At 41.6% G+C, this 20,484-nt stretch overlaps 1 protein-coding gene across 1 annotated transcript in view; it reads left to right on the forward strand.

The window, feature by feature from the left end:
* The window catches only part of kiaa1109 (KIAA1109), a 149,251-nt gene that overhangs the window by 117,422 nt on the left and 11,345 nt on the right, over window positions 1-20,484 (forward strand). The window contains exons 80-86 of the mRNA XM_079692224.1: window positions 4,559-4,801; window positions 5,157-5,310; window positions 8,935-9,092; window positions 11,047-11,236; window positions 14,732-14,949; window positions 17,378-17,629; window positions 18,191-18,394. Coding sequence (XP_079548350.1) covers window positions 4,559-4,801; window positions 5,157-5,310; window positions 8,935-9,092; window positions 11,047-11,236; window positions 14,732-14,949; window positions 17,378-17,629; window positions 18,191-18,394 — 1,419 coding nt within the window. The remainder of the gene's footprint in view (window positions 1-4,558; window positions 4,802-5,156; window positions 5,311-8,934; window positions 9,093-11,046; window positions 11,237-14,731; window positions 14,950-17,377; window positions 17,630-18,190; window positions 18,395-20,484) is intronic.

Here is a 20,484-nt window from a genome sequence, read left to right on the forward strand (position 1 = left end):
CAAAAAGTGCATTTTGCATGATAGGTCCCCTTTAATGAATTAGCTGATAAGTGTTAATAATAGAAGCGCTAGCTAATTCTGATAAATTCCCAAATTAACTTCACTGTAGTGTTTGGCTTTGATACCGATACCAAGTCAAGAATTGCGATTCTTTTTCGATACTTGTCTTTTATTATTTTTATGATCAATAAAATTATAGTTTATCTGTTAAGTGTTTTCTTTCTTTATACTTGATTTTATGTGATTTCTTTGATGGTTAACTTTATATTTTATTAACATGTAATAGTACAGTAATATAAATAATTATTGACAAAATGTACTTTGCAGATGTTAGCCACATTGGTAAGTGAGCTAAAAAGATAGCCATACTGTATTAGACAGTTATCATTGCCATTAATTGCCTCGTCAAACTACGAAAACGTTAGTTTGTCACAAAATAAATTACACTTGTTTGACTTAGATTTGAGGGTATGGGCTTGAGCATGATGTAATTATGTTATCTATCACATTCGCTAACCTGTCTGTCTTATTAATTAATTATTTAAACAGCTCTGGATGCCGGTCGGCGAGGTGCTTAGCCAAGTTTGATGTGTTGGCTCCCTTGGTTTGCAGGGATCTATAACATTTCTTTTTTTCAGGTGTCCATAGGCTTGGTGCCCTCACTGTCAGAGATATAGCTAAAATACTTCAAAATGTATTTGTTGTCAACAAGCCGAGGCGCAGCGGCAGTTGCACTCCCACTTGCAGCCATGCTTCTCTTTTTCTCAAATGCTCTGGCAGCTAGCGCGTGCACGAGAGAGGGGAGGCACTTAGAGCGTGCTTGAGAGGGGAGGGACTGCAGGCACGGCTGCAGTGCAGGGAGTGGAAGCAGAGCGCTGAATAAACACGGCTCTTATTAAAACAGCGCTTTCTCACCGGAGTACTTTCCCCCGTCATTCTTAAAGTACCGATACAAATGAAACGGAGGAATCAAACGTTTTTAACGACAGGGTATTGCAGTACCTTTCAAGTATCGGTACACCGTGCAACACTACTTCACTGTAATGCAGACTTCATACGGGCCCTATTTTGCATTTGCAGGACATCTCCAACACATCTCTAAGCATTTGACCAATCATAACAGAGCTGGCCAGCTAACCAATCAGAGCAGACTGGGCTCTGGTTTCAGACAGAGGGTGAAAAGAGGTGCTGCAGCACAGGCAGTATGAGAAAAATAAAGAGCCCCTTTAAAACCAGAGAGAACACATGTGACATCACAATATCCAAAATCTAACATGATATCTAGATTCCTATTGCAATAACATAAAAGAAAGAAAAAAGGAAAGACAGGGTATTTATATGTAGAACTCCAAAAATCTAGTAAAGCTGCCAGACAACTCAATAGGAGACTGGGTCTTCCAGGTAAATGGATAAAGAAATAACTCCTCGATAAGGAAGAGTTTGCTCAAAATACAGATAAAACATAGCCAAAGATGTTTTGAGTTATACAGCCAGGTGTCATTGAGCAATGTAAAAAACAGGACAGAGTTTTGTGAGTTCCATATGCTAAACAAATATTTTCTTAGCAACATGTGGTAAATGGACTGCATTGATATTGCTAATTTCCAGTCTTTGTAACCTTATCCGACTGTATCTTGCCCAACGACATATTGACATGTTGCCTACAGGCGCTGGACATCTAACCACCGACCTTCAATTGGTTGTGAGAGAAGTACAGTGGGGCAAAAAAGTATTTAGTCAGCCAACAATTGTGCAAGTTCTCCCACTCAAAAAGATGAGAGGCCTGTAATTTTCATCCTAGGTATACCTCAACTATGAGAGACAAAATGAGAAGAAAAAAAATCCAGAAAATCACATTGTCTGATTTTTAAAGAATTTATTTGCAAATTATGGTGGAAAATAAGTATTTGGTCAATAACAAAAGTTCATCTCAATACTTTGTCATATACCCTTTGTTGGCAATGACAGAGGTCAAAGGTTTTCACACACTGTTGCTGGTATTTTGGCCCATTCCTCCATGCAGATCTCCTCTAGAGCAGTGATGTTTTGGGGCTGTCTTTGGGCAACACAGACTTTCAACTCCCTCCAAAGATTTTCTATGGGGTTGAGATCTGGAGACTGGCTAGGCCACTCCAGGACCTTGAAAGGCTTCTTACGAAGCCACTCCTTCGTTACCCGGGCGGTGTGTTTGGGATCATTGTCATGCTGAAAGACCCAGCCACGTTTCATCTTCAATGCCCTTGCTGATGGAAGGAGGTTGTCACTCAAAATCTCACGATACATGGCCCCATTCATTCTTTCCTTTACACGGATCAGTCGTCCTGGTCCCTTTGCAGAAAAACAGCCCCAAAGCATGATTTTTCCACCCCCATGTTTCACAGTAGGTATGGTTTTCTTTGGATGCAACTCAGCATTCTTTCTCCTCCAAACACGTCTAGTTGAGTTTTTACCAAAAAGTTCTATTTTGGTTTCATCTGACCATATGACATTCTCCCAATCCTCTTCTGGATCATCTAAATGCTCTCTAGCAAACTTCAGACGGGCCTGGACATGTACTGGCTTAAGCAGGGGGACACGTCTGGCACTGCAGGATTTGAGTCCCTGGCGGCGTAGTGTGTTACTGATGGTAGCCTTTGTTACTTTGGTCCCAGCTCTCTGCAGGTCATTGACTAGGTCCCCCTGTGTGGTTCTGGGACTTTTGCTCACCGTTCTTGTGATCATTTTGACCCCGCGGGGTGAGATCTTGCGTGGAGCCCCAGATCGAGGGAGATTATCAGTGGTCTTGTATGTCTTCCATTTTCTAATAATTGCTCCCACAGTTGATTTCTTCACACCAAGCTGCTTACCAATTGTAGATTCAGTCTTCCCAGCCTGGTGCAGGTCTACAATTTTGTTTCTGGTGTCCTATGACAGCTCTTTGGTCTTGGCCATAGTGGAGTTTGGAGTGTGACTGTTTTAGGTTGTGGACAGGTGTCTTTTATACTGATAACGAGTTCAAACAGGTGCCATTAATACAGTTAACAAGTGGAGGACAGAGGAGGCTCTAAAAGAAGAAGTTACAGGTCTGTGAAAGCCAGAAATCTTGTTTGTTTGTAGGTGACCAAATACTTATTTTCCACCATAATTTGCAAATAAATTCTTTAAAAATCAGACAACTTGATTTTTTTATGGAAAATCTTTGGAGGGAGTTGAAAGTCCGTGTTGCCCAGCGACAGCCCCAAAACATCACTGCTCTAGAGGAGATCTGCATGGAGGAATGGGCCAAAATATCAGCAACAGTGTGTGAAAACCTTGTGAAGACTTACAGAAAACGTTTGACCTCTGTCATTGCCAACAAAGGGTATATAACAAAGTATTGAGATGAACTTTTGTTATTGACCAAATACTTATTTTCCACCATCATTTGCAAATAAATTCTTTAAAAATCAGACAATGTGATTTTCTGGATTTTTTTTTTTCTCATTTTGTCTCTCATAGTTGAGGTATACCTCGGATGAAAATTACAGGCCTCTCTCATCTTTTTAAGTGGGAGAACTTGCACATTTGGTGGCTAACTAAATACTTTTTTGCCCCACTGTACATGATGAAAATGTGGCTTTTCTGGGAAACACTCCCATTTGAAATGCGTGACTTGAAGATAGCGGTAAAAATGTAGTAAAGGAAGCTGATATTGAGTTTGTAGCTGAAGGAAGGAGGCCCTTGTATTATCCATGTAACGATCTCCAATACAGCACAGTGTGCTTCCCCTTCACACTGTCCATCAGTTTGAACTAGTGATTGTATTCTTCAGGGGTGATACTGAGACAATCCAAAGAAGGTATTTTATTGTATTCAAGATCTTCAGGGAGTTTCTGAGAATGGAGTTATGATTAATTGTTATTTTAGGAAGGATGTGTTTGGGAAAATAGCAGTTCTGAAGGGTTCTGGAAACTGATGGATTTGTTTTTGTAACAAAAGTGGAGACAGAAAAGAAGGCTGCTGTCAGATCATATGTTTTTGTATTTCTTCTCACTACATTTAGCACCAACAACTGTGCCACAGTGGCCACTGGTGCATCCACTGCCTGTATGTTGTCACACAGTCATTTGCCGATAGATAGTAAAAATGGAAATGACATAAATGTACCATAATGCAGCTTTTAAAACAAGGAACATTTATGCCATATTATGAAATGACGATATCCAAGGTCTATTACGATTTCAAGCAATCTGATGTCACAATATGGAAATAAGATTGTTATATTGCCCAGCCCTAGTTCATTGTTGACGTTTTATTAAAGTATTGCTCCAATAGCTTGCTTTTAACATGGCCTTCAAGTAAAAACACTGCTCCAGGCAACAAAAGTAAAAGGAACAGTTTTTTTATACAATGAAATATGGAAAGGAAACTCCTCATTTCACAGATGTCAGCCTCCTAATCACCACAGGTTTGGTTTGTGTTTTTTTAATATCCCCTCTTGCTGACCTTCTTTCAACCAACATTTCCTCCCACTGCTCCATGATGACATTTCCAAGGCTGTCCTTTTAACATACATCTCTCAACCTTTACCTTGCTTCAGCCTCTGGTCCTGCCACCCCTGACTCGGCGGAAAATGTAACCCAACACCTGTCCCCGGAGTCGAGCCGGAAAGCCTGGAGGACGTGGGACGGCAGCATGGGGACACAGCACATGCCTCAATCCCCGAACGTGTTTTCAGAGCACTCCGCAGGAAGCAACATGTCTCCGGGAGGCGTGGGACACCTCAAGTCCCCGGCGCCAGGACGCACCAGGAGCGTGTCAGATTCCTCCGCTCCCAGGAGAGGTGAATCAAAAACTCTTTCAGGTGAAACTTAGATAGAGGGTTTCATAGGTGACACATCTTTGTAGGCCAATCCGGGAGTTAGCATCTCCCTGGTGAAATGCTAACTAATTATTGGGTTTTAGGACAGGATTTCTTTACTCGTGTGCGCCTGTTTTCCACAAGGTTAATTGCTGCAAAATAACTCAAATTAGGTTATAAATAAACTACATCACAGTTGAATGACTTCACATATAGCTAAAGGTGGCTTATTTACCGGCGTGATGAGGTTTTTAAGTCTTATTTACTCACTTGTTAGCAACCAAATGTATAACACATCAAATCTCCTTACTCCTAATCTTTGTTCATTCTCTTCTAGACTCTGTGACAAAAACCTCCACCCCTTCCTTCAGTAAAAATGGCAAGACAGCAGGTCCGCAGGGTGCGCCGTGGGAGACACTGGTGGTGTTCGCCATCAACTTGAAACAGCTCACCGTCCAAATGAACATGAGCAACGTCATGGGAAACAACACGTGAGTGGTCATCATTTCTCTTCCTTTTACTGTATAGTCACGACATTGTGTGGAAATATCTTTGTTATTAGTTTAGAGTTATAGATAGATGGAACGATCTGTCGTTGTGTCCCTGGGCAAGGGATTGCTCAACAGTATTGAGGATATGTAAAAGCTTTGGGCACATGTAATGTGATGTATAATAATATGATGCCGCAGCCAATAGATGGCTTGCTTAGCTCAGCATGAACGCTTGAAAACAAACATAAATGATATAAGGTGTTACGTAGTGAGTGACTAAATGTGAATCCTGCTGTTTGTATCCGGTGGAACACAGATCACATTATATGAAACGGTGTAAAAATTACACCTTTAGTGTAAGAGAATGAATGGTCAATATAAAACTGGAAACTCAGAAAGGTGTTAGCTAAGCTGGACACTCTCAGCATCATGTGTCTATTCATCTCTTATACACCGAGGTGTTTCACGGTCACTAGGATATGCAGCCGTTGCAGCTTTCATTGCTACAGTTAGGGCCGAATTGCAGAAAAATCCCTCTGATTCATTGAGGGAAAACAACACATTCATAACCAGAGCTGTTCTGTTTTATAAGCTCTCTGTCATTGTAAAGGTAAAATATATCTTCCTCTCTGGAAAGGTCTGGGCTCACATAAGTCTCCTGCCTCTTCCTCACAAAGTGGAGGTACTCTCACGCTCTGTGGTTTAAATTATTTAGCACTTCACAACATTCTTTCGCCATGAGAATACTCCGGAATAGGTGTATTCTTTGTTTAAAACAAGAAGACAAAAATCTAGTGAATGTCCTGATAAAGACATATGTATGTGACACGTTGAAATAACAGTGTACTTTAAAAATTATTTTTAAATGTTGGAATTTGGTCTAATTGTCTCCACAACAAAACAAAAACATGGATGGTTCCATTTTCTAAGTTATTTGCAAGAAATTATAACTATCACAACTTTCATTGAATGATCATGTTTTATCTAAATGTGTGGCATCTGTTGTCAACAGTTGACATTATTTGCTGCCATTAAAACAATTTGACATGGTTGTAAACAGACATCCTGACCTTGAAATAAACCATTCCATCAATAATCATCAAGATGTCTTGAAGAACACCGTCAGGGTGAGCAGGATCCAGACTTGAAGCCTATTACACGGCTACTATCTAAATGAACCAACATTCTGACTCACAACATTGATTCAGATTGTTTTTACTGATTTAAAATGGGTCGGAACTGCGGCGACAGCAACTTAACTTTAAATGACGGCAGCACTGATCGAGGTTTTCTCTAACTGTCCAAGTCTGTTCACATTTTATTTTCCACGAACCAGTCTTTAAACACTATACCGTGTTCCCATTAGTGTTTACTTCCTGTCCGTGTTCTTCTGTTTATTTATCTGACATCCAGCACTCTGTCTTGTAATCCCTTCCCTTATCTTGCGCTGTTTGTCTTTTTTTTCACTGGGTGCAGTTGTTTGTTGTCCACAACTGACGTTAAATTGACCGGACTTCTTTCTGTGGATTGATATGACTGCACATTGTCCCTTGATCGTCCTTATCAATAGTCTGTTCTCCTTAGCAGTAGTCTGTTCGCGAAAATAACAGACCCCTTGAATGTCCAAAATGACCAATGAGAATGAAAGATTAAGTAATTAGCTTTAAAGGTCTCCTATCATGTAAAAGGCATTTTTTAGTGTCCTTTATACATAAATATGTAGATATGACGTAATATCGGAAATGTGGACCCATGGCACTATCAGAAACGTTGCTATCAGAAACAATGCTCGACTGTTTTGGATGTAATATGGTCTTTGTTTACATTAGCAAGCATTGCTAACACTCAGAGCTAACCTGTACTGGAGAGCACATGTGTTTTTAAAAAGCCGGAAATACAAAAAAGAACTAACCTTGTGGTAAACCCGTAAAATAAAAAACATTTGAGCTCCATACTGTTTTAGAAATAATCCTTGATGTGGTTTGGAACATGATATGGCATTTAATCACGGCAGCATTTAGCTGTATCTCATAGAATTCTGAGCAGGCATTAGCTCCCCATCCTCTTTTTTTTTTCAAGCTAAGGACCCCGAATCAGCGTTTCTCTAACAGGGCTGAAAGAGAGGGATATGAGGGATTTCTAAAATGCATGATCTGTTTGGTATTTTGAGCAAAACACGTCATAGGCATGTTTTTTATTTATTTGTATACATCTGAGACCCATAATATATGCCTAAAAATAGCATGATAGGAGACCTTTATTAATAAAAGTAAATTATTTCTACCAAAACCAACTATTGCAAATACAAAGTATTCATTCCTATTTCATTCATTTGTATTGTTTTTCTTTTATATTAAACAAAAACACCCTTCCTCTCTTACCATTGATTTCAAAGTCTGTATCGTAGTTAGTGGACACTACACAGCCTTGCCTACGTTATGTAACAGACTCCCTACTGTTTAATTATCCTTTACAAACTCCTCTACAGCTCCACACAAAAACCTTAAGGGATATTACTGTTTGCAAGCATGCCCTAAAATGATGCCTTTTAAATATAAGACTTGCTGACAGTTTAAAAGAGGGCTCAAAACATATTGTTTTAATATAGCTTGGTATTAACTAGTTTCAAGCTTCAAATCCCAATGCCATTTAGTCTTCAGGGTATTATAGTTAAAAAATAAAATTACAGCGTCACAGCAGGTTATTTTCCTACACTGGTCCACTACTGACTTAAAGATTCAAAAGTAGGCTGTATTTTATAATGCTACATTACATAAACAAGGGGTCCCTATTCTGCTTTTTGGGTTTTCCCTTTCCTGTAATGTTTTTTATACGTTTTTGTGCATGTAAATGGTCTTCAATGGCCCCCCCGCCTGAAACACCTCCATTTGACTCCTTTGTTTACTTCTGTAACATAGTGACATCACTATCTAATATTTGCGCTTCCATTGGCTAGTGCTCAAACACATTTCATAGGATATGCTAAGGAGCGGGACATCTCTTAGCGGTTGACCAATCACAACAGAGCCAGCCAGCTAACCAATCGGAGCAGACTGGGATCTGGTTTCAGACAGAGGGTGAAAAGAGGTGCTGCAGTGCAGGCAGTATGAGAAAAATAAAGAGCTTTTTGAACAATAAAGCATGAAGACATGTCCCAGTAGAGACACTGCATACTGACATACACCTGAACATCAGCAGAATATAGTGCCTTTAATACCAGAAGAAGTCAATGAGCACAGGACTGAATAAAATAAGAATACATTCAATCATACATTAAAGCAAAATTAAAAAGGTGGGTCTTCAGTTGGTTCCTAAAAGTATTAATGTAATAATGTTTTGATAATGGTAACACTCATTTCCTTCCTTATTGTCTGTAGTTTTAGTTTTTTCTGCTGAAGTGCTTTTACAGCACTCTATACATCGAAGGTTCTGTTTAACTCAATTAATTCATATCGGCATGTTTTTCTAAAAAGCTTACATATTGACTGTCAAGACTTGCTGATCTTTCCTTTTCCAGTTTCCTGTGTTTATTCCCGTGCAAGTTCTCGAAACTAGAGTCCTTCATGTTTCATGTTGAGTTCTCGTACATTATTAGCGAGTGCTCACCGTCTGTTTGCCTTGCAGCTGGACCACGAGCGGGCTAAAGAGTCAGGGCCGGCTGTCGGTGGGAAGCAACCGGGACCGAGAGATCAGCATGTCCGTGGGCCTCGGCCGCTCCAAGCTCGACTCCAAGGGCGGGGTGGTGGGCGGCAACATAGACGTGAACACCCTGGAGATGGTCTGTGAGTAAACAAAGCAACAACCCTGCACATATCCTGCTACTCTTGTTCTAGAAGACCGTATACTAGATATAAACCTGGGGCCGTATTCACAAAGGATCTTAGGGCTAAAAGTAGCTCCTAACTGGCGAATTTAGGAGAAATTCCTAAACATAATGGGCGTGTCAGTCTTAAATTTAGGACTCCTAATTGTATTCACTAAGAGCAATTCACAAAGTATTTTAGGCCTAAAAGTAGCACCTAAGTTTAGGAGAGCTTAAAAGTCCTCGAGAGGACTCCTAACTCAGTAAGACCTATTCACAAAGAATCTGAAAATGGCTGCGAGACTAAATGTTTTGGAGACAATGGAAGACTGTGAATTGATCAAGAGATATAGGCTAAATTGTGAGGGTATCAAACTTGTTGTGGATTTAGTGCAGGATGCAATAACATCCCCGACTAACAGGAATAACCCGATTAGTCCGGAAATAAAATGTTTGGCAACACTACGATATTTAGCAACAGGGAAAATGCAACTTTGCAATGCCGACGATTTAGGAATATCGCAACCATCAGTCAGGCGTGCCATAAACCAAACCATCAACGCGCTCTCTAGACCACATATCAGCCAACAGTTTATCCGGTTTCCTTTGGACAATCAACAACTACACAGGATCAAAGCCAACTTCATGGCAATTGCAGGTATGCCCGGTGTGGTCGGTGCTATTGACGGGACGCACATAAAAATAATTGCGCCCTCAAAAGATGAGGACGTATTCGTCAATAGAAAGAAAGTACATTCCATCAACACGCAGATTTTTTTCATTCATCATGATAGGGGGACTTGAACGGCGGTATGGGCTGTTATTGAAAGTGTTTAAGTGCTGGAAATATGCTCATTGGATAATAGTTTGCAGGGTGCTTTTAATTGCCTCCTTGATTTAATGCAATTTACGTATTTTTATTGTTTGCTCTCTCTCTTTAACGTGCATATACAACGTCATTATCGTGGTCTGCACAAACTTGTCATCATGCGTGTATTCTGCTAACTGCACTGTCCATAACTATTTGATAGGAATACATTGCTAGCCTAGGCTATTTCCTTGTTTTAGTGGGCTCGTTTGTGGGATGTTGCGGATGAGTTTCACCAAGACCGCCTGCTCTGAACAACCAATCACCGTACTGACCGCTTCTAAACTCATGCACGAGAATCGACGTAATCCATAGCAACGGCGCGTCACTCTTAGTTCACTCTTAGTGATTTATCCTTAGTATGAGTAGGTCTCAGCGGCTTTGTGAATAACTTTTAAGAAAAAACTCCTACGTAAAATGTTTTAGCGCGAGTTAGGAGCACTCCTAGCGGTAAGATAAAATGCTTTGTGAATACGGCCCCTGAGCTCCAAACAGGCTTGGGAGGGTTATTTAAAAAGTGTATTCTGTTACAATTACTAGTTACTTGTAACAACATGTCATCTAATCTAGTGATTATTGTGAGTAGCACAATATAAGAGTATTATAACCTGATTACTTTTCCTTTTGGAGTACCTCAATATCAAATGCAAATACAAGAAAAAATACATAATAAGATGTTTTTTAGTTAAGTGTATTATGTAGGACAGTGTTTCTCAAAGTGGTCCGGACATTGGTAAACTGACAGGACATAGATCCACGAATGATTTGAATTTAAGCTTATATTGGCGCCGATCATCAGTCTCAAATGACATCATATAATTGTTTGCCTAATCGACCACCTTAATTGGGTTCCTTGTAGATAACAAAAAAATGCTTGGTACTTTGAATCTTTTTATGTGATTTGTGAAAACCTCAGAATCTGTATTTACCACTAGTCAAATGACAGCGAATGTTTTCTCCCAAAAATGGGAGTGGCCATGACGTAGAAAGAACCCAGATAGGTTGTCCTCATGTTAGATCAGTCAATCTACCCTACAGTGTTAACCAATCACCCTCTGTTTTCCAGCCCACATCTCGGAACACCCCAACCAGCAGCCTAGCCATAAGATCCAGATCACCATGGGCTCTACAGAGGCGCGGGTGGACTACATGGGCTCCAGCATCCTGATGGGGGTCTTCAGTAACGCTGACCTGCAGCTGCAGGACGAGTGGAAGGTCAACCTGTGCACCGTGGACACCAGCCTGTCGGAGAAAAGGTGTGGGGACGTCTGCAGAAGCTCTTAATGCTACACAACGCCTCTGCGCCTCAAAATATATACTTTTTAGACCAGTTTAAACGTATTCTCCAGAAACAAAACAAAGACTTATGTATATCATCATACCAGTCTTACAGTGGTGGATTGTCCGGTTAAGGCCGTTTCCTTGCAATTGCTTTTCTAGCTGCAAGATTTGACAAAAAACAATTTGTATGAATCAGAATGTTTGCATCTGATCATAATTATCCATGTAGCAAAGTATAACGGTGTTTGAGGTGTTTTAATGCAGTGCAGTGTGAGACTACATAGCAGGGCCGGTGGGACACGGGAAAATAAAATCCACAGGGAGGATAATGGCTACTACTGAATGAAATGGGACAGAGGGGATAATGTGATGCTTTTACAGGTAAAGATATAGAGTGGTGCAGAATGATTCCTGAAATACGGAAAAGACTTGTGGCATTTTACCACTTCCTGTCCTTACATCTTGAAGTAAGGGTGTTTTGAACATGATTTTGGTTAGATGCCTGAAATACAATCTGTGGTTAAGACACGTGTAGAATATTTTCACGTTTTGTTAGTAAATATCCCACTCATATCTGATGGCTAGGCAGCGCTGACTGCTTATTGGCTGCCTGCTCTAACCTCTGAGCTATCCCGCGGTGCACCAGGCATTTTTAAAGCTGACAAAACGTGCCAGAAAAGAGGAAAATAATGTATAGGAGCCATGTCTCTGATTGAGATCTGTTTCTCTGAGTCGAAGGTATGAGGCGGCAGACACTTGTTAAGGATAGGGTGTTTTAATGTATTAATCTTTCTTCCCTCATTTCTGTCGTGTATCTTAAAAAAAGGACATGTAGGGGAGCTACGCTCATTTATTTTTCAAGAAACAACTGTCATTACATCCCAAAATAAATGACTTTCAGTGGAGCATGACGATGCTTCCAACAGTCACGGCTGCCATGAACAGTGGAAAGTCTGGCCGTGACCCCCCATATAAATGTGCTTCATTTACCTGTAACCCTCTAATATTTCACTGTCACTACGAGTGGCTATTAGCGCTGTCTGTGTGAATTGGAATGTATTTGTGTACTTTACACAAAGGCTAATTTGAATAGAAAGGGGAACAATCTGTGCCTGATATAAGCACATTACCCAATTTAAATACATGCAAATAATACAGGCGCACCGGGGCCCATTTATTTGCATGGCAGTGCATATACAGTAGGGCTGCATTCACTCTTTGCAGGTGCTTTGAGAGTTACTAATTAGGGCTATTTGTGAGAAATGCATTTCTGTCTTCCCAACTAGAAATCGGTAGCTCTCTAGAGACTAATAAGTGAAAACACAATATTCATATAATGATCCTCTTAATGATCTTTAATGCCCGCAAGCATGGCTCCTCGTAAGTAACAAACACCTTTTTTTAAAGTTACGAGACAGCAACCCTAAAACAAATACATTTCCTTAAACAACCCCTGGACCATTAACCAAAGGGAAAATCTGCAAAAAGATTACCAAATAACCAACATTCTGAGAATGAAGGCAGAATTTTGACTTCAAAGTCTCAACCCAACAGACTATAATTCTGATTTTAATCTCAGAATTCTGAGAAAGTCTTAAAATGTTAAGTTTGATGACTTAGAAATGTTGTTAGATAACTTACTAAAGCTTATATTTCACTTGTATTGCATTAGCGCTGGTCTTTTGGAACACAGACTGTGTTGCACAAAGGCTCTTTTGCAAAAAAAGGGGGCCTATTTTTCCAAACATACTAATTACAAAAGCAAAGAGACACTATTTGACCATTTAACCTTTGTGTTTGCTTTTTAAATGAGAGATTTGGGCCACTTGTGAAAAATGCATTTGAAGCCAACACTTCACTGTGACTGCATTAGGCTATTAGATCTAGACACCCAGGTCTATATGAAAACACAACCCAACCCCACCAATACTATCCAAACCCTAAACACCTGCCTGGAAGATATCCGCTCCTGGATGACCACCAACCACCTCCAGCTCAACAGCAGCAAGACGGAGGCAATCCTGATAGGCACCACCGACCAGCTTGCCAAGCCCGCCAACATCAGCCCCTCCCTCGATGGTCAGCTCATTCCTCTATCCTCTGTTTTCACCAACCTCGGTGTAAGGTTTGACTCCACTCTGTATTTCCAAACCCACATCAAACAAATCACTAAGAAAAAAAAAAAAAAAAAACTCCTCCTTTCACTTGAAAAACATTTCCCGACTGAAGCCCTCACACTCAACCGATGACACCAAAAGACTGGTTCATGCACTCGTCTTCTCAAGACTAGATTACTGCAATGCACTCCTATCCGGTCTCGCAGCCAAATCCATCAACCGCCTGCAACTTGTCCAGAACAGCACAGCCAGAGTTCTCACCGGTTCAAAAAGGTCCGCACACATAACCCCCTTACTTGCACAACTACACTGGCTCCCAGTCCACTACAGGATCCAGTTTAAGGTTCTGTTCCTCACTTACAAAGCCCAAAATACCTCTGTGACCTCATCCTTACCCAGACATCTACCCGCTCTCTCCGCTCCAGCCACGCTCCTCTTCTTTACATCCCCCGCAAACGTCTCCGAACGATGGGAGACCGAGCCTTCTGCTCATTCGCCCCGCGCCTCTGGAACTCCCTCCCAGATCAGCTGAGATCTGCCACTTCAACGGAGGTCTTCAAAACTGGCCTTAAGACCCTCTTCTTTCGGCAGGCCTTCCAATAAACTTTTATCATGGTAGACCTGGAGTATTGCCATTTTTATCGCTATCTCTGACTTTTTTTAATTAATTTTTTTATAAACTTGTTATCTCTTAAATGTTATCACTGTCGTCTGTTGTGAAGCGCTTCGTGATTTGTCTTGGCAGATGAGAAGCGCTAAATACATTTAATTTATTAATATTATCTTTTTCAATTGGATTGTATTTGCAGAAAAGGCTCTTCAGCATAAAAAGGGGGAACATTTTCAAAATATATATGTATATTACCTCTTTTAAATCAGTGCAAACGGCACAGGAGCAGGCTGTTTGCGTGGCAGCCCTTCTAGGGGTGCATTTGCAGGGGCCCGACAGGCTCTTTCTGTCTCATTTGTACAGGTTAAGTAGCCGCAGAAGCATAACTCTTTTGTTCGTTTTCCCTTTTTAGTGTTTCTGCACCTGTCTCGCTTTTGTCCTGTTTCTCAGTAAATCTAATACTACCTGACATTATATTCACACCGATACCTGCATGAGGAGAACTTTAGAAAAAGTTCCTCTTCCTTGAGCCATTCTTTAAATTTTTCTTAATTACTTGGCAAGCCAGTGTAGCGGAAGGTTTCTACAGATCTGTCGCAGCAGATGCAGCGGTGGTTAATCTAAACTATGACCATCTGCATTTTGCCTTTCTTTAATGTTTTCTAAAAATCTGAGCTGCCTTGATATTATTTCCCTTCCTGTTTTTCATGTTTTCCCCCCCCATCATCTCTTCTCCCTTCCAGTGAAATCTTCGTCCACGGAGACCTGCAGTGGGACATTTTCCAGGTGATCATTTCACGCTCCACCACACCCGACCTCATCAAGATCGGCATGAAGCTGCAGGAGTTTTTCACCCAGCAGTTCGACACCAGCAAGCGGGCCCTCTCCACCTGGGGCCCCGGCCCCTACCTGCCCCCCAAAACCCCCGTCATCAACACGGAGAAAGGGTCTGCAGAGCTCTGTAAGCATCCCTCTCTCTATACTGCTGGAAGACATGTCTCTGCATCATAAGGAATGCACAGCGAGAGACCCAGGCAGCCGTGTTTGACAGGAAGTGAACTGATTCGTAATTCTAATACACTTCATTTGTATCGCACAGAAGGCAATGTGTTTCAACCATTGAGTGTAATGGAACATGAGATAATTAGCAACAAACAAAAAACCCAGGAAGCGTACATTTAGTGAAGGCTCTATGAGGATATAGAAAACACAACACGGAGACAGATCCTTGATGAAGTTTGACTTCGAAATAAAGTGGAAATACTACTGATGACTATAAGGATAGATCCCAGTCCCCTATACATAGCACTGCTTGTAATCAGTCTAAAACTCAAAATATGTTCACTTTTTTTATGATCATCCTCCTTCATTAGATTTATTTTTGTGAATTGTATTTATGTTCTTTTTTATTTAAAAAATCTATATTTAAATTGAATTAATTATATTTATTATGTATAAGTTGTGTGAAAATAGACATACAACGTACATTGACTACACAATGTGCAGTATTGTTTCTTTACACAGTGGAAAAAGATGTACACTTTTTGTATTATTTTAAATTTAAACATGAGTTTGTAATCCGAAGAAAGTACATGTATAGACAATTTAAGATAAAAAAATAAATATAGAAAATAGCAGAAACAATTCCTTTTAGCACCATGCCCTCTGTCTCACTCTGTCTCCCTCTGTCTCCCTCTGTCTGTCTCTCTCTGTCTCACTCTGTCTCACTCTGTCTCCCTCTGTCTCTCTGTCTCCCTCTATCTCTCTCTGTCTCTCTCTGTATCCCTCTGTTTCTCTCTGTCTCCCTCTGTCTCACTCTGTCTCCCTCTGTGTCTCTCTGTCTCTTTCTGTCACTCTGTCTCTCTCGGTCTCCCTCTGTCGCTCTCTGTCTCCCTCTGTCTCGCTCTGTCTCACTCTGTCTCACTCTGTCTCTCTCTGTCTCTCTCTGTCTCAATCTGTCTCCCTCTGTGTCTCTCTCTGTCTCCCTCTGTCTTACTCTTTCTTACTCTGTTTCACTCTGTCTCCCTCTTTCTCAATCTGTCTCACTCTGTCTCTTTCTGTCTCTCTGTCTCACTCTGTCTCCATATGTCTCTCTCTGTCTCCATCTGTCTCACTCTGTCTCTCTCTGTGTAACTCTGTCTCTCTCTGTCTCACTCTGTCTCCCTCTGTCTCACTCTGTCTCCCTCTGTGTCTCCCTCTGTGTCTCTCTGTGTCTCTCTCTGTCTCTCTCTGTCTCCCTCTGTCTCAATCTGTCTCCCTCTGTCTCAATCTGTCTCACTCTGTCTCTCTCGGTCTCACTCTGTCTCACTCTGTCTCGCTCTGTCTCCCTTTGTCTCACTCTGTCTCAATCTGTCTCTCTCTGTCTCACTCTGTCTCCCTCTGTCTCACTCTGTCTCAATCTGTTTCTCTCTGTCTCCCTCTGTCACTCTGTCTCTCTCTGTCTCACTCTGTCTCACTCTGTCTCACTCTGTCTCTTTCTGTCTCTCTCTGTCTCCCTCTGTCTTACTCTGTCTCCCTCTGTCCCACTCTGTCTCCCTCTGTCTCACTCTGTGTCTCACTCTGTCTCCCCCTGTCTCTCACTGTCCCCCTCTGTGTCTCACTGTCTGTCTTTCTCTGTCTCACTCTGTCTCCCTCTGTCTCTCCCTGTCTCCCTCTTTCTCACTCTGTGTCTTACTCTGTCTCCCTCGGTCTTACTCTGTTTCTCCCTCTGTGTCTCACTCTGTCTCCCTCTGTGTCTCACTCTGTCTTTCTCTGTCTCCCTCTGTCTCCCTCTGTCCCACTCTGTCACTCTGTCTCCCTCTGTCCCACTCTGTCACTCTGTCTCCCTCAGTGTCTCACTCTGTATCCACCATGTCTCTCTCTGTCCCCCTCTGTGTCTCTCTGTCTCACTCTGTCTCCCTTTGTGTCTCACTCTGTCTCACTCTGTGTCTTACTCTGTCTCCTTCTGTATCACTCTGTCTCACTCTGTGTCCACCTCTGTCTCCCTCTGTGTCTCCCTATGTCTCTCTGTCTCACTCTGTCTCCCTCTGTCTCCCTCTGTCTCCCTATGTCTCACTCTGTCTCCCTCTTTCTCACTCTGTCTCCCTCTGTCTCACTCTGTCTCCCTCTGTCTCCCTATGTCTCACTCTGTCTCTCTCTGTCTCACTCTGTGTCTTACTCTGTCTCCCTCTGTATCACTCTGTCTCACTATGTCTCACTCTGTGTCCCCCTCTGTGTCTCCCTCTGTGTCTCCCTATGTCTCTCTGTCTCCCTCTGTCTCACTCTGTCTCCCTCTGTCTCCCTATGTCTCACTCTGTCTCCCTCTTTCTCACTCTGTCTCACTCTGTCTCCCTCTGTCTCACTCTGTCTCACCCTGTCTCACTCTGTCCCCTGCTGTCTCCGTCTCACAGACATGGACGCAGCCCATCACCGCCACTGGCCCGGCGTGCTGAAGGTGATCGCCGGCTGCCACATCTCCCTGTTCCAGATGCCTCTGCCCGAAGACGCCGTGCAGCTGGGCGGCTCCATGAGTCTCCACGGCAACCACATGACCCTGGCCTGCTTCCACGGGCCCAACTTCCGCTCCAAGTCCTGGGCCCTGTTCCACCTGGAGGAGCCCAACATCGCCTTCTGGACGGAGGCTCAGAAGATCTGGGAGGACGGTGAGACAGAATGTTCCAGATGGAACAAAAAAATCACTACATAATCAACATTTAAAAGGAAGTAGACAGGACAAATGGCTGTAGTCGCAGCTGGATACTTTTTTTTCTTGGGTTGACCTTCTGTCTGACTGTCCTTTCATACTATTCTTTTGAACAAAATATCTGAGGAAGCCTGGAGGGCTCACAAAACACATTTTTGGCCATGAATCATATGCTAATTTGGAGAATTTCCCAATAATGTCTAATATTCCCATATGTAACTCGATAATAATCTGTTAGAGGTCATGCCTCTTAAAGCTCTCAGCTTCTGTTCAAGCAGTGGTGGAAAAGTTTTCAGATCCTCTACTTGAGTAAAAAATACTTATAATATACTGTAAAATAACTCTATTTAATGTAAATAAATAACTGCATTAAGAATGGAACTGAAGTACTGTAAATGTATTAAAATCTAAAATATGTAAATGAACATGTGAAATTGTCAAAAGGTGTCTCTATGCTAGACAATGATGAGAGTTGTTGCCTTTAATCACCCTTTGATCACTGACTCTGCTCCTGTCCCAGGCTCCCAAGATGATTCCACCTACATAGTGCAGACACTGGACTTCCATCTTGGTCATAACACGATGGTGACCAAGCCCTGCGGGGCCCTGGAGAGCCCCATGGCCACCATAACCAAAATAACCAGGAGGCGGCATGAAAACCCCCCACATGGAGTGGCCACGGTCAAAGAATGGTTCAACTACGTCACTGCCATGAGGAACGAAGGTAACTGGTTTCATTTATCAACGTGAATCGTTCATTTTGCATCCTGAGGTCACAGGGATGCATGTTCCAACATTTACGATTCAAACTTCCAACGCTCTCTTTTTCCAAATGTTAAAACTGAATACCTTGTTGGCATCAGCTTGCCATGTCTAATAGTGAAAACACTATATGGAATAAGGACACTGACTTTTTTGAATTATTTGTATTAACGACTCACAGAATGAAGTATTTATTTAATTATAAACAGGGAAATAGTTGACATGTACAAAGAACCAGGAAGAGCCAATGTTACATTGCAGTGGTATAACTGGGCATGTTTTTACATAAACCATCAGTAACCCTGGGTGATCTGTCTAAAATGATCAGAATAGAGCAGTGGGTCACCAACCTTTTTAAGCCCAAGGTCCCCTTGGTGAAAGGCGAGATCTACCTATTGCAGAATTGAGTGAAAAAGACAGCACAGACCGTATTTCCAATTTGAGGCCTTTTATGTCTGCTAATTGCATCTGAATTACATCAAATCATTTTGTGCAACTTCCAATTTGATTAAACCAAGAAAACAATATAACCATCCTTTCTTGAACTGTAATGCTATACAATTGGTATTTTTTTAACTATATTCAACCGGATGAAGGATTTTAGTCATGGACGTCTGGACCTTAAGTTATTAGAGCAACAAGCTGAGCTAGCTCGGTTAGCAGCGCCAAACTGCCCTGGAGAAACACATGAAACTACTTTATTCAGTGTTTTTACCTTTAATCACCGGGTCTGTTTGCTTTGGAGATTTGATTGTGATTGGTGGTTTGCTGTGCATGCAGAGCCTGCATGTCACTCACTCAAGTCCCCCTGACATGAGAGCTGCGCAAGTGTTCCTTTTGTAGCAAGCAGCAAAATAATTTTAACATGACGTGTTTTCATGATTTTTTTTTTAATTGCACGTCCACACGATGTGAATATCGCATATGCGCATATCGATTATCGTCACAACAAGATATATCGTGCAGCCCTAATAAATATAGATCTTTACATCATACCTATAATTTTAAGTTTCATTCATTCCTTCATTACAATCCTAAATATAAATGAGCAGATAACATAAAGTACCATTTTAACTGTGAGGCTGAAGCTTCATGCAAGTGCAACATTTAACATCACCATTAAAACTAGTTATTTTAACACAATCCTTACAAATTCAAAATTCTAACAACATTCTTTATCCGTGCATAAACCATTGGTGCGTTCACACCGGACGCGATGCGACTTCGGGGCAGCGCGATTACAGTCAATGCAAAGACGCGGACAGTTGATGCGAATGACACGTTCGCGCGGTAGCCAATCAGTGGTGAGGGTCTCAGCCTGCCGTCACTGACGTTGAATCAGAAAACCAAAACAGCAGCCGTTAGCTGTTAGCACTCAGAGCTCACAGCTCCTCATATCTGTTCAGAAACTGGAGAAAAGTAAAACATGAACAAACCAAAGACTGACTGTGTCATGGCGAATACAGTCGCTGGTTTATTTATGTCTGTATGCCGTTGTTGTGGGTTTGGACAGAGCAGATACGACGTTAGTTTAGCCTGATCGATCCGATCTCCTTTCAGAAAACACTCATTTCAAAAGTTTTTTCGCCTGCCGTCTGCACACTTGTCAAAGCATTAATTCATGGTTTTACTAACCGGTATCAGTATGTAGTCATTCCGGCATCATTGTGAAACGTGTATTACAATTAAATCACGGTAAAATATGTTAACCTTGTTGTAGTTGGTATCTACCATTAGTACAGTGAGTTCAAAAATATGCAGCATCACTTGAAGTCAGTCTATTATTTTCGGGAGCGACAATGAATGTCTCAAAGATACGTCAATCAAGTGGCACCTGCTAACGGGGTGGTGGATGATAGGCTTACATCTAAAAACGTTATTTAAAAAAACATTATTATTTTTGTTTTTACTTTTCTTTCTTACTTTTTTTTTTAACAGTGCGCGATCTACCCGCATCACAATCGCGATCGACTGGTTGGTGACCACTGGTATAGAGTGTTGCAGTGATGAAGTATTTTTGTAGGCCGACCAGGAAGTAAGCATCACAAGCGC

Source organism: Notothenia rossii (assembly GCF_949606895.1).
Source record: "Notothenia rossii genome assembly, chromosome: 7".
Classification (NCBI taxonomy): Eukaryota; Metazoa; Chordata; class Actinopteri; order Perciformes; family Nototheniidae; genus Notothenia; species Notothenia rossii.